The sequence below is a fragment of the Mandrillus leucophaeus genome, unplaced genomic scaffold (assembly GCF_000951045.1).
Source record: "Mandrillus leucophaeus isolate KB7577 unplaced genomic scaffold, Mleu.le_1.0 Scaffold674, whole genome shotgun sequence".
NCBI classification, from domain to species: Eukaryota; Metazoa; Chordata; class Mammalia; order Primates; family Cercopithecidae; genus Mandrillus; species Mandrillus leucophaeus.
Genome location: NW_012107297.1, coordinates 777912 through 795932, shown reverse-complemented (window position 1 = coordinate 795932; position 18021 = coordinate 777912). Strand labels below are relative to the sequence as shown.

The 18021-nt window shown below is 50.8% G+C and overlaps 1 protein-coding gene across 3 annotated transcripts in view; it reads right to left on the bottom strand.

Moving 5' to 3' along the window:
- The window catches only part of GDPD5 (glycerophosphodiester phosphodiesterase domain containing 5), a 94339-nt gene that overhangs the window by 41715 nt on the left and 34603 nt on the right, over positions 1–18021 (bottom strand). The window contains exons 1-4 of one of the 3 annotated variants that reach the window (XM_012002026.1): positions 13725–13871; positions 13370–13453; positions 2355–2598; positions 732–908 (exon numbers count right to left, since the gene is read on the bottom strand). In XM_012002026.1, coding sequence (XP_011857416.1) covers positions 732–848 — 117 coding nt within the window. In that variant the 5' untranslated portion in view covers positions 849–908; positions 2355–2598; positions 13370–13453; positions 13725–13871. Of the gene's footprint in view, positions 1–731; positions 909–2354; positions 2599–13369; positions 13454–13724; positions 13872–18021 lie in introns of those variants that run through there. The other 2 variants (XM_012002024.1, XM_012002025.1) reach the window with 2 other exon arrangements.

Below are 18021 nucleotides of genomic sequence, written 5' to 3'. Positions count from 1 at the left end.
GCCGCCCACACCCTGCCACCCCCTGGCCACTCCAGCCTCTTCTGGGGCTGGCTGAATTTAGAGGCTGGCTTCTTTGTTCAGACAAGCAGGAAGGAGGAGGAAAGTTGTTCTCCAGACAGTAAAGCTTTTAGACAAACACTACACAGGAATTGGGTTCCTTCAGAGAAGAAACTAGATCCACCGGCTGACAGCGCCCCAGGGACAAGAGTGCAGCTTAGGTCTGGCCTGGGGAGCCCAGCACTGAAGGAGGCTTTCTTTATCCGGCTGTGCACCTGCTGCCAGCTCTGGCAAGCCTGTGGCTCAGGTGACTGAGCCCCGGTGCCAGACCGTGGCCCTGCCAGCTCTCAGGCTCCAGGATGGCCGGGCCCACCTCCTCACTCTCTCCTCCAGCACCCACCTGTTTGCCTGCCTGCCTGCCTGTCAGGGTCTGCCAGAACGCTGAGGACTTCTGCCTACCTTGGGGTGACTCTTCCCTTCTGGAGCAGCCTAACCTCAACAATGTCAGAGGAGAGTTAACAACATGTCAACGGGACGAACTCCTTCTGGCCCTCCTGGTCAGCAGATTCAGGAATTACTATCAGCCCATTTTACAGAGGGAGAAACTGAAACCCAGAAAGGCCATTGGCCTGTCCAGAGCGAGTCAGCAGAGACAGAGGTAAGACCCCTCCCCCAGCCCCTCAGGCTTGCTGGGGCTCACTGAGTCCCTCTGACCCTGTTCCAGGGTGGCTCACCGGCGTGGTATCATCATGGGAGCGCTGGTAGCGCTTCCAACGGCAGCCGTAGATGCCCGTGAGGCAGGAGAGGCACAGCTGTGGCTCGTAGTACTGCAGGGGCTGGTGTCTCACCATACTCGTGCCTGCAGCCCTGGCGCCTGGCCCTCAGGCGCCCATGGAGGCCCCCAGCTGGTCCTGCAGGAGGAAGCACAGGGTGGTGAGGCAGGGGAAGGGTGAAGAGTCAGGTACCACATAGCAAGTCATTGTAGCCTAGGTCAGGGAGGGTCACCCCTGCTCAAAGCACTGCAGTGGGGCTCCGTCTCACTTGGAGTCACAGGCCCACCCCTGCAGGTCCCCAAGGACCTGTCCTCTGCCTCCCACCCAGGCCCTCGTCCTCCCTACTCCTTCTCCTCCAGTCATTCCTGACCTCTTCCACGTTCTTCACTGGCCTGGCATGCTGCTGTCCCCTCTGTCTGGAATGCTCTTCCCTTAGAAACCTGCACGGCTTCCTCCTCTTTCCCCTCCTCTCTTCAGGTCTTCAAATGTCCTTTTCTTTTCTTTTTGAGATAGTCTTGCTCTGTCACCCAGGCTGGAGTGCAGTGGCGTGATCTCAGCTCACTGCAACCTCTGCCTCCCAGGTTCAAGCAATTCTCTTGCCTCAGCCTCCCAAGTAACTGGGATTACAGGTGCCCACCACATCTGGCTAATTTTCATATTTTTGTAGAGATGGGGTTCTGCCATGTAGGCCAGGCTGGTCTCGAACTCCTGACCTCAGGTTATCTGCCTGCCTCGGCCTCCCAAAGTGCTGAGATGACAGGCATGAGCCATGGCACCAGGTCACATGTCCTTTTCTCAATGACACTGTCCCAGATCACCTTCTGTAAAACTGTAGCCCCTTCCCACGTTCCCTAAGCTCCTTCCCACATTCTCAGCTTTGTTTTCTCAATCTTGTCCTTAAATATAACTTGTTTATTTTTCCTGTCTATCTACCCTACTATAATGCAGTTTTCATGAAGGCAAGGATTTTTGTCTGTTGTATTTTCTGCTGTATTCCCAGTAACTGGAACAGTGTCTAGCACATAGCAGACTTTCAAAATAAACATTTTAGAAGAAATTATCATACAAGCTGAGATGTGTTGAGCACTTAAAATACACCAGGCACCGTGTAACGACTTTACATTCATTGTTCCATCTCAGCACAACCATATGAAATGGCAGGTTCTGTGTCCTAAACCCATTTGACAGCTCAACAAACTGAGGCTCAGAGAACAAGGAGCAATGCCTGGCTGCTGTCTCATAACTGGACCGTAGTCAATCTAGGAACTGCTCTAGTGCCCCAAAGTATTCATTCTCCAGACACAGGGAGCCTCCTAGCCAGGTGGGCCTCCTAGCCCATGGGAAGATGGTATAGCAGCAAGAGGTGTCTTAAGGGTTGAAGTGTGGCTGCCAGGAGCTACTGCCTCAGCTCTGCTTGGCACCCTGGAAATATCTGTGGGAGCCACAGCCTCCGGGGGCCAGTGTTGGTCAAGTGTGACCACGTGGCAATGAGCTTGGGGCACCTCACACACCCTGAGTATCAGGTGTCATCCAGTCCTGCACATCACTGTGAGTTATTCTTATTCCATTTTGCTGATGACAAACCCGGGACTCAGAACAGAGAAACTATTTGCCCAGAGGTACACAGCTATACTGAGGTGTCAGGACTCCAACCCTGGCCTGTGGGACCCAGAAACTCAGTCATATGTTCTGTACCCGGCCCTATCCGAGGCCCTGGAGACAATGTGAGCAGGACACACAAAGACTCCTAGGGCCCTGAGAGGGCCAGAGAGGGGAACAGCTAGGCATTGTTCCAAATGCTTTCCATGCAGAAACTGTAACAGCAGCCCTAGGAAGGAAGGAAGTATTCGCATTTAAAAAATGGAGATATAATTCACATACCATAAAATTTACCCTTTTAAAGTATACAATTCAGTATTTAATATACAGTATTCAATTTTTGGTATATTCACAAGTTGTACAACCATCACCACTATCTAATCCCAAAACAGTTTCACCATCCTAACAACCCCCACCCCGACCCCGCACCCTTCTCATGCACTGTCACTCCCTATTTACCCCGGCCTCACTCCTCTGGCCCTGGCAACTGCCCATCCACTTTCTGTCTCTATGGACTTGCCTATTCTAGAGACTTCATATAAATGGAATTATACAATATGTGGCCTTTTGTGTCTTGCTTCTTTCATGCAGCATGTTTTCAAGGCTCATCCATGTTGTAGCACGGATCAGCATGTCATTCCTTTTTATGTCTAACATTCCATTGTACGGATCTACCACATTTTGTTTACCCATTGATCAGCTGAAAGACATATGGGTTGTTATCACTTTTGGGTTGTTATACATAATGCTTCTGTGAATGAGTTTTTTGTGTGAACGTTTGTTTTCATTTCTTTTGGGTACACATTTCTTTTGGGATAGAATTGCTGGTCACAGCACTTTGGGAGGCTGAGGCGGGCGGATCACCTTAGGTCAGGAGTTCGAGACCAGCCTGGCCAACATGGTGAAACCCCATCTCTACTAAAAATGCAAAAATTAGCTGGGCGTGGTGGTGGGCGCCTGTAATCCCAGCTACTCGGGAGGCTGAGGCAGGAAAATCACTTAAAGGAGCGATTTTAAGGAGGCAGAGGTTGTCAAGATCGCACCACTGCACTCCAGCCAGGGTGACAGGGCGAATCTCCATCTCAAAAAAAAAAAAAAAGAATTGCTGTGCTATATGTTAACTTTTGTTTTTGAGATAAGGTCTTGCTCTGTTGCCCAAGCTGGTGTGCAGTAGTGCGATCATAGCTCATGGAAACCTCAGACTTCAGGACTCAAGTGATCCACCTGAGTTGCTGGGACCACAGGGGTGTGCCACCACATCTGGATCATACGGTAACTTTTATGTTTAACCTTTTGAGGAAATGCCGAACTGTTTTCCAATGTGACTGCACCATGTTACATCCCCAAAGTATCATCATCATCATCTCCATTTTATAGATGAGAACTCTGAAGCACAGAAAGGTTGAGCCACTCACCAAAGGTCACTCAGCAGAGCCAGGATTCATACCCGGGCAGGCTGGCTCCAGGGACCTTGCTCTAACCCATGGGCCTGCCAAATCTGATCCGCCGCCTATTTTTGTACAGCCCAAAAGCTAAGAATAGTCTTTATGTTTTTAAATGGTTGTGAGAGTCAAAACAAAAATATCTTGTGACACGTGAAAATTACATGAAAGTCAAATTTCAGTGTCCATAAATAAAATTTCATTGGACGCAGCCATGCTCATTCATTTATGTATTGTCTATGGCTGTTTTAACTGTAACTGCAGTGTTGAGTAGTTGCCACAGAGACCATATGGCTTGCAAAGCCTAAAATACTGACTGTCTGGCCCTTCAGAGGGAAAGTTTGCAGACTCCTGAAGTCACTGGACTCTAATGGCCCACGAGCCGTATGGTAAGTGCAGTGTATGATGAAGGGAGGGAAGGGAGCCTGTGGGCACTGACCATGGTGCAGGGAGGGTCAGAGTATGCTCCCTGGAGTCAGCACTGAGCTGAGGCCTGGAACATGAGCTCCTAAGATGCCACTCTCCAAAGCCCCAGGGGCTGCACTGTAGGAGGAAAGGAAAACTCAGTCCCACTCACTACTTCCACCACCAGGCCTCACTCAGGGCCTCTGCCTATCCCTCCAACACCAACACCCAATGCTGACCTCACCTCAGTGATGACATTACAGCCTGCAGTCTGAGGGGGAAGATGCATTAGGGGCTTGCTGGGAATACTGAATGACCTGGAGTCTCCTGAGTGCTGGGAATGGACTGCTGCAGCCTCTGTCTGGGGAGCCCTGGGGAGGCATGTGGACTATGGTGCAGCTGCTGGGGCTTCCCTGAGCCAGGGCCTGGGGCAGGCTGGGGTGGGGATACAGCTTGGCTCCCATGGGGCTGGGGAGACCGTGGGTGGGGGCTCGTGTGGGGTGCTCTCAGCTTTACTATACTCCAGAAGATTTGGGGAGTGTTGCGTGCCCACATAGGCACCCCCACATTCCCAGCCTTCCCGCAGGGGTGGGAGGCCAGGGTCCACAGCCAGGGGAGCCAGATCTCACCCTGTGCACTCCCCAGACGGGAGTCTCTACTGTCATGTCCGCCACTACATCTGCCCCCGCCTCCCCAGGAAGGGAGGAGGCAGGTGCAATGTGGAAAGAAGCCTAGCTTTATGCTGCCTCGCACTGACTTGCTCTGTGGCTGAGGCCACTCAGGCTCTTCCCTGAACCTTGGTTTCTGAATCTGTAAAAGCGAGTAACAGCTTCTGCCTTGACTTCTATAGGACACACAATTGGGGGCAGTGTGAGGGAAAGGTGCCAGCAGGTACTGCAACGCTGAGGTACAACAGGTGGACATCCTGCAATGCATGTGGGATCCCACCCCAGGTTCCCCTGCCTTCACACTCCTTTCCCAGGACTCCCCTGCCCCGGGACTAATTCCCACATGTCCTCTGCCTGCCCCTCCCCTGTCCCCACGCCTGCACATTACAACCCATCCAGGAATGGAAATTCCACTTCAAACCTGGAAAAGAGGGAAGTAGAAGTGTGTGCGTCATGCCTCGGCCCAGAACTTCACTGATTCTGGCTCTCAGAGTCTCCTCTCCCCAAGGTGCATTTTCACCCTGTTCATAACTGTAGGGGATTCTCTGGGAGGCAAACCTCTTCTCTGTCTTCTGTATGCTCTCCTGGCTACGGCCATCTTGTTCACTCCCACGGCTTCAGTTACCAGGTGCTGCCAAGGCCACCCAGGCTCTGCCTCTGATCGAGACAGCCAGCAGCTCCTGGATGTCTCCAGGGTTGTCACCCAGGCCTTGCAAACCCAGTTCAGCCACACTGCCCTCTACCACCCTTTTTTAAGGCCCTTTTCTCGCCATCCCCACAGCCACTCCCCCTGTCCAAGGCTTCATCTCCCCTGGCTGGGGACTCCTCCAGATTCCTTGCTGTCAGCCCCATCCCTCCAATCCAAGCTCTCACCTGCAGCTGGACTGAACTTCTTAACAGGCAGTGACCAGGATCTGACCCCTACTGCTCTTCCAGCCTTGCCTCCCTTCACCTGGTGAACTCCTCCTGATCCTTCAAGCGTCAGATGTTCCCTCCTCCATGGAGGCCCAGTTTGGTTAGAGGTCTCCCCAGCCTCCCATATCCCTGGCATGTCCCTCCCTCTTTAACTGGGCATACTGTGAGAGCACTGTGGACATGCCTGCCTCCCCCATGGGATGGTCTGCGTTAACCCCATGTCCCCAGGGAACAACACAGGGCAGCAAGAGCAGGAAGCACTAGGGACTTCTTGGACCATACTTCAGACAAGTGCCCGGAAGTTCTGCTAACGGAGGCATGCTGCTCACACCACACCTGGCAGCAGGGACAAGCTCTGAGACGGGACTCTCTCCGCCATCCCTCACCAGCCCATCACCTTCCCTCCCTTTCCTGCCAGGGATAATGGCATTACTTAGGTCCAATCAATTTCTCCAAGCTACCTCCCAGGGTTGCTGATACCAGCCAAGTTCCCAAGAAATCCCTTGCCGAGAGCTACTGCTGGCTCTGGGACAAGAGAACACTCTCACCTCTGAGCCTAATGTCCAAGGCCCCACCCCAGCCCAAAGTCCTGTTTTCTGTCAGAATCCCTGAACTTGCACAGCCTCCTGCTTGCACAGGGAAAAGCCTTCCAAGAGTCCATGCCTGAGATAGAGTAAACACCCACTATGGAGCAGAGACAGGATGCTGGGGATGGGTGTGCACCTCCGGCGTCCTGTCCCATCCTCACATCTCGGGACGCACCTGCCTGCTCCCCTACCCTTTCTCCCTTCCATAACTGCCAGGCCCACGCTGTGCCCCCCAGACTACACTGCACTGCTCCCAGCCCCTTTCTGATCATGAAGTGCCTGGATTCTAGCCTGATCACCCTCAACTGACTTGCTATATGACCTTGGACAGGTCACTACCTCTCCCTGAGCCTTACTTTACTCATCTGGGGAATGGGGACTAAATGGGGTAATACATGGAAGTGCTCAGGTCTGCAATAAAAAGGAATTGAGGCATGCGACAACATGAATCCTGAAGACGTCATGCCAAGTTCACAAAAGGCCACATATCGTGTGATTCCATGTATAAGAAATGACCAAAATGGGCAAAAACCGAGACAGAAAGCAGCTCAGTGAATGCCAGGGTCTGGGAGGATTGGGGAGGAAAGGCAGAGTGACTGCTAGTAAGTGTGGAGTTTCTTTTTGGGCTGGTGAAAATGTCCCTGGCCGGGTGCGGTGGCTCACGCCTATAATCCCAGCACTTTGGGAGGCCGAGGCGGGTGGATCACTTGAGGTCAGGAGTTCAAGACCAGCCTGGCCAACATGGTGAAACCCTGTCTCTACTAAAAATACAAAAATTAGCTGGGCGGTAGTGGCACGCGCCTGTACTCTCAGCTACTTGGGAGGCTGAGGCAGGAGAATCACTTGAACCCAGGAGGTGGTGGCTGCAGTGAGCTGAGATGGTGCCATACACTCCAGCCTGGGCAACAGAGTGAGACCCTGCACGCCACCACCCAACCCAAAAAAAAAGAAAGAAAATGTCCTGGAATTAGTGGTGATGGTTGGGAACTTTATCTCAATAAAACTTTTTTTTGTTTAAGTGCTCAGGTCTGGAAGTCACATGAATGTCTGCACTAGTTGTGAGGTGCTGCGAGGTCAGCGGCAGCTGCACCAGAGGGGACGACAGCCTGGAAACCTTGGCTGTACCTGGGCCCCCTCCACTCCTACCCAGGCATGGGTCTCCAGACCCCTCAGATTCTGGAAACAACTCTAGTTCCTTCCAAGGAACTCTTCTGCCAAATTAACCTGAATTGTTTCTGTTGTTTGCAATTCCAAACCTTGATTGGTATGAGGATATTCACTGTGTTGCCAGCTTTTAACAGGTTTTAAGCACTCAATAAATGTGTTCAAGAACTGAATGAGGTAGGTGCCATCACTCATGCCTGTAATCCCAGCACTTTGAGGAAGCCGAGGCAGAAAGATCACTTGAGGCCAGGAGTTCAAGACCAGCATGGGCAACATGGTGAGACCTCTATCTCTAAAAAATAATAATAATAATAATAAAAAGAATTGGCTGAACTAACATATGTACAGTGTGAGGACTACCAGCCACAATGGTTACTGTTTGATGTGCTAGCACTTGCTGCTGGGTGGTGTGGGCACTCCAGGTCATTGCTGGGTACCGTGCTGAGCACTGCATAGGCATCCCCTCCCCTTGACAACCTTTCTGAGCGAAGACCAATGATCTTACCTAACAGATTGCAAACGTGGGCCTGAAAGAATGGGCAAACCAACTGCAGTGCATTCCACACAATGAGGAATATTATTTGGCAATAAAAAGGAGTCAGCTACCCAGCCACAAAAAGCAATGGAGAGACCTTGAAAGCATATTGCTAAGTGACAGAAACCAATCTGGAAAGCTATATACTGCATGATTCCAACTAAGCGACGTTCTAGAAAAGGCAAAACTGTGGAGGCAGTACAGAGATCAGCGGCTGTCAGGGACTCAGGGGGAAGGGAAAAATAAGTGGTGCTCAAGGAATTTTGAGGCCACAAAGCCCTTCTGTATGATACAGTAATGATGGACATGTGTCAAACCCCATACAGTGTGCAACACAAGGAGTGAACCATAGCGCAAACTATGAACTTTAGTCAATCATAATTAACCAATATTAGTTCATCAACTGTAATAAATGTACCTTATTAACATAAGATGTAAAAGAATAAGCCAGACTGTGGGGAGGGAGAATGTGGAGGAGGGTACATGGAAACTCTATGTACTTTCCAATCAATTTTACTGCAAACCTAAAACTGCTTTTGAAAAAGTGTATTAAATACACAGACACACAGACACACACACGCGCGCGCGCACACGTGCACCCAAGAGGTTAGGTAATTCACCCAAGGCCAAACAGCTAATCACAGAGGAGGGAGGATTTGAACCCAGGGCTGTTGACTCTAAAGTCCAGACTCTCCATAGTTGCAGCCTCACAGGGCGGGCCTGTTCACGTTTCTATCACCTTCCACGTCAATGCCAGCTGCAGCACCTGTATAACTGAAAATTGTACCTCAAAGGACCAAGCTCAATATTTTGGTTGGTATCAGGAAAGCATAGGCAGAATGAGTCTAGGAACATTGGGGAGGAAAGGAAAAACCCCCAACAGTGCCAGGATGGGTGGGGATGGGAGGCCGACCTTTGGCATTGTGCTAGGGCCCTGGGGAAGGGGGCAAGCAAGCAGATGGAGAGAAACCCCCCTTCTCCTCGGCCATGGCTGTCCTCGCTGGGCCTCAACCCCAGCCCAGCCCTGGGATGATGGTCTGAGGCTTAGCTCAAACACCAGTGGGCTGAGTGACCGCCCCAAGCCTCTGGCCTCAGTTTTCCCATCTGTATCATGGGAGGGTTTGAGCACCCTCGGCTGATCTCCAAGGGCCTTTCCAGCACTCAACTTCTAAAACCCTTTATCTACCCACTCTTTCCTCACCCCCAGTAGCAAAGCAGAGAGGGGGCTGCTTGAGGAAAAGGGAAGGCCAACCCCTGATCCCTCCCTGGTCTGACTGGGGAAGAGCTCCCATCTGCTCCCATGGCTAATCACTGGGCATCCTGACAGTCACCCTCCTAGGACGCAGTTCAAAACTTGGATGAAAGTGGCAGGAAGGCCCATAACAAAGTTAGGCACCTGGTCATCCTGAGCACCAGGGCAGAGCTCTGGCCCTGCCCAAGAGCCTCCACCATCTTTGATAGGGATCAAGGTATAGGTACATTGTGGCCTAGATGACTCACAAATAGTAATGACCCCAAACTTCCCTTACAGTGAAATGCCAGGCATGAAAGGTGCAGGGCCATGGTGACTTGTTTCCATAGGGCTCCAGGATCATGGCCTTGGAGCAGGACCAGGGCCTTTCTGCGGTCCTTCCTTACCACTTCATCCATCCCTGCTCCCAACCCAGCTGTGCCTGTGAAACCACCTTAGCCGTGGAGCCCCTCTGCCTATCCTCAATGCCTGGCGAACTCCTGCTCATCTCAGTTCAGGTAGCCCCTCCTCCGGGAAGCCCTTCCTGACTGGGTCACGATCTCTTCTGGATGCCACAACTCTGTGTTTCCTGACCACTGTGTAGGGGCTTCTGGGAGATGGTGAGATCTATGCAGAATTCAGAAATGAGAAAAGATTTGCAGCACAAAGGGGAGAAGGAAGGGCATTTTAGGTACGGAGACAGCACAGCAGAAGCCTAGGTGGCAGGGAGGGCAGTGATTGGGGCTTCTCCCAGGGCAGAGGGCACCCCAAACAGCTCACCGAGTGGACCGTTTCCCAAAACAAAACAACCAAACCCAAACCTACAAAATGAATTTCTGGCCCCAGGACGAGGGCTGGAGGTGGGGGAGACAGGAAAGATTCCGGAAAGAGCCCAACCAGTGAAATGTGGAACCCACTCATCCCCGGCCCTGCCCTATGCTCTACAGCCCCAGCCTCCTGCAGGTAGCTCACGACTCAGTCTATTTTCCATTGCATAGCCTCATTTGATGGCTTGAACAGAGAGATCCCAGCTGCCACCATCTCACTGTACAGCCTTGGGGAAGTCGCTCTACCTCTCTGGGCCTCGGAGAAGCCCTAGATTCTAACGGAATCTGCAGAGAAGGTAACCAGACCTAGGGGCAGGAAGGAAGTCTAAGTCACAGGGGCAGCTTCCAGTTGGGAGAGGCTTGGGGAAGAGGTGCCTGGAAGGAGGCAGGGAGAGAGGCCTTGAGGTGAAGAGGCAGGTGGTGTCTGTGCCACCCAGGCCCTGCAAGCCTGCTCATTCTGGGGAAATGTTACTCAGTGGCCAAGGCTGGGGCTCAGCCGGAGCCTCCAAGAATCAATCATGCCATAATTAGGGTCACTATTAATCTCTTTCCACGGTGATGCCAGGGCCTCCTGTTTACCCAACACTTCTGTCCCAAGAGACCTCTGATTGTCATTCCTCTCGCGAGGAGGCTGGCAGGGCCCAGAGGTGAAGGTAGACTAGTTCTTCCCCAGCTCAGGAGCCTGCCCGGGGGCCTTGGGTTCTCTTGGTACAGAAAGGACTTCTCTTTCCCAGGTCAGGGCTATGAGCTTGGGCTGAGTAGTCACCAAAAGTGACCTGGCCTTTCCCAGAGGGCACAGCTTAGCATCTCAGAACTCAAAATCTCAGGCTCCAAATGCCCCAAATTGGAGCTCTAGAATCACTTCACCCAAGACTCACAGTGTCATGGAATCCTCATTGAACAATTCAACTGGCATCTTCAAACTATCTCTGGATTTCAGACTGCTAAGTCACACAGTATCAGCGCCAAAGTCCCGGAGGTACTCCATCCAGCCTCCCCTTCCATTCAGAAATCCCCTGTGCCGCTCCTGCTGGTGGTTCTCCAGTCTCTCCAGACCAGCCGGTGGCTTCCCTAGGCTCGCATACTCCTAGTGACAGGCCCCTCCCTCCCTGGAGGGCTGAGTAGTTTTCTCCAAGCCAACAGGACTGTAGGAAGGCCATCCTAAGAAGAGATCCTGCCCCCACCCCCTTCTCCCCCAGTGACACTGACAGGTTCTCTGGGGAGCAGGCAGAGAGAGGGAAGGGCCCCGGGACAACTACTTGGGGGCCGCAGAGACTTTCAGCATCCCCCACCCTCAGTTTGACTTGTGCAAGCCCCTTCCAGGAGCCCAGTGGCTCAGCTGCAGGAGCCAGGCTGGCTTTTTCTGATGGCTCTTCCTCAGACCCAGGGAAGGGGGAGTGGGAAAGTGGGGCACACCAAGTAAATGAAAGGGCGGGGGAGGAGGAGAAGGAGCGTGAGTACAGTGGAGACTTGTACAGAGCAATCTTGTCTCTGTCCTCTCCTGCCCCTCCTTGTACCACTGTGCTCCAAAGACAACACCTACCCAGCTTTCCCACCTCCACGCCTCACTCAGGTTGGGCCCTCTGCCAGGAAAGCCCTCCCCAAATCCCAATCCAAATCCCATCCATCTTAACAAACAGACCCCGTGTAAAGCTTGGGCTAATTCCCCCCAACAAAAGCCCACTGCCTCCTCCTTTTTGTGCTCACATCATCTGGCAGAGCTCCTGAGAATGATCACAGGCCTCAGTGTGCTGTAATTATCTGCTTCCGTGGCTGCCTCGCCCGCCAGACTGAGAGCTTCCCCAGGTTCAGACTTCTGATCCACTTGGCCAAGCTTTTCTGAAGACCTATAGTGTCTGCAGCCCCACACCTGGTGATGGGGACATAAGATATGCCAGGCCCTGTCCTTACTAGAAGAGTCACTGTATAGGGGACCTATGTCCCCTGCACTGGGCCTGGCACCAAGGAGGTACCTAATTAGTTGTCAGTCAAAAAGCTGGTTAAATGCAAGATGGAAGGAAAAAAAAGAACCAATCAAAGCATCTTACACCACACAACTGCAGAGCCACTTCTGAAAGCCTGAATTCTGCCTCTGAATAATAATTAGCCTTTTCCCAATTTACAGAAAAAAATTAAGTTACTAAAAAAAAAAAAGAAAAAAAAGAAAACTAAATTACGTACTTTTCTCTCACAAATTTTTCTTAAACCTCTGATATCCATTTGCACATTTCTATACCATATCTAGTGTAAGATGACCCCAGATCTAGCACAGGATACTAATTTCATCACTGTCATGAACACTGCTACTCTTCACAGTCTTCTGCAAAGAGCAGCAGTCTCCCTGCTTCCAGGCATGTCGGAGAACCTGGGGCCTAAACTTTTCCTCTCTTCCTTCAAATGGCCAGGTTTCACCTTGGTGACCAATGAAAACCGAGTTTGCTTGAATGCTGAGGAAGAAAGTCCCAGGAGTTGGCTGGCCCACCTTGAAGGTTCATGACAGTTCCATGATATAAGGCCTCCAAATCCACTATTTGTCATTCATTCCTTTGGAGGAAGCATCACTTTCTCTAGGATTCTCTTTTAAAATATAAATCTTCTCTGGAGTTGGGAGCCCATTCAACCCTCAGATTGGAGGTCAAGGAAACTTAGTTTAATGCTGGGCTCTTGAGGGGCAGTAAATCACAGGGTTTGTGAAGAGGTCAGCCTGCCTGGGTTTTTATTTATTTTAATTTTTTTTTTAGAGACAGTCTCACTCTGTCACCCAGGCTGGAGTGTAGTGGCACAATCATAGCTCACTGGAACTCGAACTCCTGGGCTCAAGCGATCTTCCTGCCTCAGCTTCCCAAGTAGTTGGGACTACAGGTGCGTGCCACCGTGCCTGGCGACCTGGCTGGGTTTGAAACCCAACTCTACCATGTATTTAATGGAGCAAGTTTCTAAATGCCTTTATACCTCAGCTTCCTTATCTATAAAGTGGGGATAACCATGGTATCAGCCTCATGGGCTCTCAGACAAGTACCTGGAACGCTGTACTAAGCAAGAGACAAGTCTACTCAGAGCTTCAGTTTTTCCTGTCCATAAAATGGGACAATAATCCCATTTATGCCTTTTCATAAACCGTAGAGTGCTGCCCCCATGGGGGAGGTGGACATTGTGTAAGAACCCAGACAGCTGCCCTCTGCAGCCTGTCTTGAACTCCTTTCTCCCTCCCTCCTTTTCTCTTTACCTGGAAGAAGGTACCAGTGGCTGTGAGCTGGGCTCCTGGGGGTGTCCTGTCCACAGAGGCAGTGATATCACTTCACTGGGAGAGCTGAGAGGAAAAGGGGATAAACCCAGTGAGTTCATTCATCAGTTCATCCTGCCTTCTACTGTCCCACTTGACCCTTAGTGAGTGCCCATCCCATGCTGAGTGTGGGGCCCAGTGATGGGTGACACCAAGTCCCTGCCCTGGGGAAGCCACAAAGCTGGTGGGAGGGCTGACAGGACATACGTGATCTAATCCCCAGCCATGAAACCCGGCACATGCAATCCACCTCCACGCATGCTGCCCACAAACCAGCCCTAGGCCCAACCCATACAACCTGTTCCCTGAACCACTCCTGCCCCTCCAGGACCCACGGACCCAGGATCCAAAGCTCAGCCACCCTGGGGGCAGAGGCCCTTTCACGCTGCCCAGGGACCTGTTTCTCTGAGGTAGTTGCCAAACCAGCTGTTCTTCTAAAGCAGCCGCTAAGGGAAGGACGGTAGCCCGGAGGTGGGATCTGGGGCACCACAATTACGTGCCTGAGCTCTGACTCATGCACCACCTCCCCCATCACCAGCTCCAGCAGCCAGCAGGGCAACCCCCTGCCCAGGAACTGGGAAAAGAGATGGTATCGACAGGCCATGGGAAGCAGAGGGGCCAGGAGAGGTGAGGAGGAGACTGCAGGTCAGCATTGCAGGCCTCAGAGGATGCTAACACCTTGTCTACTAGGGACACTGAGGCTGCAGGGACGGAGGCCTACCTACATTACACAGAGGCAGAGCCAGGGCTGGGACCTGAGCCTCCTGGTGCCAATATGACAACTCTCCCCAACCCAACTGTACTCTAGAGCCACACACTGGCAAGAAACATACGGTCAAACCCACGTCTCTGTGTGTGAACCAGAGGTGGACAGAGCTGGACTCAGAGACAGCTGGGAAATGACAGCCACTGAGAGATCAGCACTTGGGACACTACCAGGCCTGCCCCTCTCCACCTCCAGTCCCCAGATTTCTCACAGTGCCCTGAATGTACAGCACTTTACAGTTTATAAAACATACTTATTTCCTCTACCCCCTACAATGATCCTAAGGCCTAAGTGGCAGAGGAAATAAAAATAGACCAGTGGCTTCTCCTCTAAACTTTAATGTTTGAGAAGCCATGGTCTATTTATATTTCCTGGGGCCTTGGACCTCAGAAACCTAGGGAACTTGTTAAAATGCAGTCTGACTCAGTAAGTCTAGGCTGGGGCCTGAGATTCTGCATTTCTGATAAGCTCCCAGGTGATGCTGATGCTGCAGGTCCCTGGACCACAATTTGAGGAGCAAGGCCAGAATGAGTCAAGAGCATGGGACCTGGAGTCAAACTACACAAGTTAGAATCTTGGCTCTTACTGTGTGACCTTGGGCAAATTACTTAACCTTTCTGTGCCTCAATCTCCTTAGGTATAAAATACTACGAATAATAAAACCTACCCCATAGGGTCAATGTGGGGATTAAATTAGTTACCATACGTAAAACACTTAAAGTGACTATTATTTCAGATTTTGAAATGGAGGTTCTGAGAAGTGAACACACCCAGCAAGGCAGCAGAGCCAGAATTCAAGCTCAAACCTATAAGCTGCACAAAACGTCACAGCCATCAAACCGCTCCCCCATCAGACAGACATGGATATTGAGGCCCAGATAGGGGCAGAAAACTGAAATGACCACCAGAAAGCTGGTGTGAGACATACAAGTCCATGACTCCGTCCCAGTGCTCCTTCCACCACACCTTATGGCCTGTCAGAAAAGAAAGTACCGCAGAGTCTCCTCAGGGCTCTCAGCTCTGCTGTCAGCCTTACCTGGTCCCACAGCTGCCCTGGAAACTACCTGTGGGGTTGGCTGGACGTGGAGGCCGTCCCCATCCCCACTCTGTCTTCTCTCCATCCTGCCCACCAGGCTGGGTGAGGCAGAATGGTCTCACATCCTCCTGCCATTCCCCTCCTCCTCCCTCCAGCCTGTGCCCACTATCCTGTGTCAGGTCACCCAGCTGGGGTCTCAGGCTGAGGGTGACACGCCCGGGTCTGGCTCCACTCCCACCTTGCCTTCCCAGCACGGGGCCAATGGGAGGCTGTGAGTCACTGAAGGAAGTGCTCGGCCCCAAACAGGAAGAGGCTCTTCAAGCAGAAACTCCCTGCAGGATCCCCCAGTGCCCTGGGGCAGATGGCTTAGTAGTGGAAGCTGGTGAAGGAAGGGAAGCTGATTGGGACACAGCAACATCTGCTCAGATTTTACCTGACATTCAAACTTGGCACTCACCCTCCACTTTTTGCTGCCTGGCCTGAGGACTTTTCTGCTGTGGACTGGCTGTGCGTCTTACGTACATCAGTATCAGTACCCTCTCTGATCCTCATTCATAGGATCATGGACTGCACTAAAAGACTGCTATAGCCTGGTAATCTACATGAAATGAAGGGTTGGAGCAAGTGAATACAGGGTTTTATTTTATTTCTGAGACAGACTTTCGCTCTTGTTGCCCAGGTTAGAATGCAATGGTGCAATCTCGGCTCACTGCAACCTCTGCCTCTCGGGTTCAAGTGATTCTCTTGCCTCAGCCTGCTGAATAGCTGCGATTACAGGCACACACCACACCCAGCTAATTTTTGTATCTTTACTAGAGACAGGGTTTCACCATGTTGGCCAGGCTGGTCTTGAACTTCTGACCTCAGGTGATCCACCCGCCTTGGCCTCCCAAAGTGCTGGGATTATAGGCGTGAGCCACTGCACCTTGCAAATATAGGGTTTTAAGTGAATGAACAAACGCACATGAGTGAAATGAATGAGTGAATTAAGATACCTAGATGGGGCCGGGCGCGGTGACTCAAGCCTGTAATCCCAGCACTTTGGGAGGCCGAGATGGGTGGATCACGAGGTCAGGAGATCGAGACCATCCTGTCTAACACGGTGAAACCCCATCTCTACTAAAAAATACAAAAAAAAAAACTAGCCGGGCGAGGTGGCGGGCGCCTGTAGTCCCAGCTACTCGGGAGGCTGAGACAGGAGAATGGCGTGAACCCAGGAGGCGGAACAGATCCGGCCACTGCACTCCAGCCTGGGCGACAGAGCGAGACTCTGTCTTGGAAAAAAAAAAAAAGAAAGATACCTAGATGTAAAACTCTAGCTATAGCATAAGATCTATCATTTGTCTATTGTTCACTGTATGATAGAGAACTCTTTATTGGCAAGAAGATTCACCCCCCGAACACCCTTACACAGGGAAAAGGGACCCCCACACATCTCACACACACACACACACACACACACACACACTCTCTCTCACAAATAAATTCATTAGACTACACAGGAGCCTCTGTCACATTACACTCATGTGACCTGTAATCCTAAACATTCGCTCCTGATTAACACCTGTAAGGCTCCAGTTAAACTCTTCTCTGTTTCTTTTCTTTTTTTTTTTTTTAAGGCATGAGTTGGGGACTGGGTCTTACTATGCTGCCCAGGCTGGAGTGCAGTGGCTATTCTCAGGCACAGTCATAACACACTACAGGCTTGAACTCCCAGACTCAAGTAACCCTCTGGCCTCAGCCTCCCGAGTAGCTGGGACTACAGGCACGCTACCATGCCAGGCCTTTCCATTTCTTGAACTTGAAGAACAAAAGGTGATTCTGTGAAGATGCTGTAAAGGTCTACGGGTCGTGTTGCTGCTGAGGGGGGAGATGGATGCTGCTTGGGGGAGGGGTGCAGCGGGGGTGAGGCCTGAATGGCAAAAATATACAAGGGAGACACAAGTTAGCTTGTCAAAGCCTTCCTCCCAGACAGCAGTGAGCACGAGTTTCTTGCATAAGCAAGCATCTCTATTCCAGTCCTGCTGTGCATCCTTTATTTTGGCATTTCTTCCTGCTCCAATTTGTGGTTCTAAAAGTACTCATGAATTAGTGTGATATTCACAAAAATGCACATGGTGGCTGAGGAACATCTTATAATATTCTGCAACTCATATTAATGTAACACGAAGTCTGGTATTAATTCTTTAAATTTGCAACTAGATGGACATTGAATACTAGAACTGTGAATAGTTTCATTTCTATAAAATTTTCAAAAATTGAATTAATATTTCATGTCTATTTAAAGATTTTATTTAAAAATCTGATCTTCATTCGTTGTGATGGGTATTGTTTTCATTTTAATAGATCATTTTATGGAATAAAAACCCTCTTGAAAACATAAAATAAATTTGCCTATGTTTATATTTACATTCGTTTACTTTTTATTTATTTATTTATTTATTTATTTATTTATTTTGAGACAGAATCTCGCTCTGTCACCCAGGCTAGAAGGCTGGAGTGCAGAGGTAAGATCTTGGTTCACTGCAACCTCTGCCTCCCAGGTTCAAGTTATTTTCCTGCCTCAGCCTCTCAAGTGGCTGGGATTACAGGCATGTGTCACCATGCCCAACTAATTTTTATATTTTTAGAAGAGATGGGATTTTACCATGTTGGCCAGGCTGGTCTTGAACTCCTGACCTCAGTGATTTGCTTGCCTCAGCCTCAGTGCTGAGATTACAGGTGTGAGCCACTGCAACTGGCCACAGCTCATTTTTATTTATTTCATAAAATCTTTATTTTAGCAAGATCACT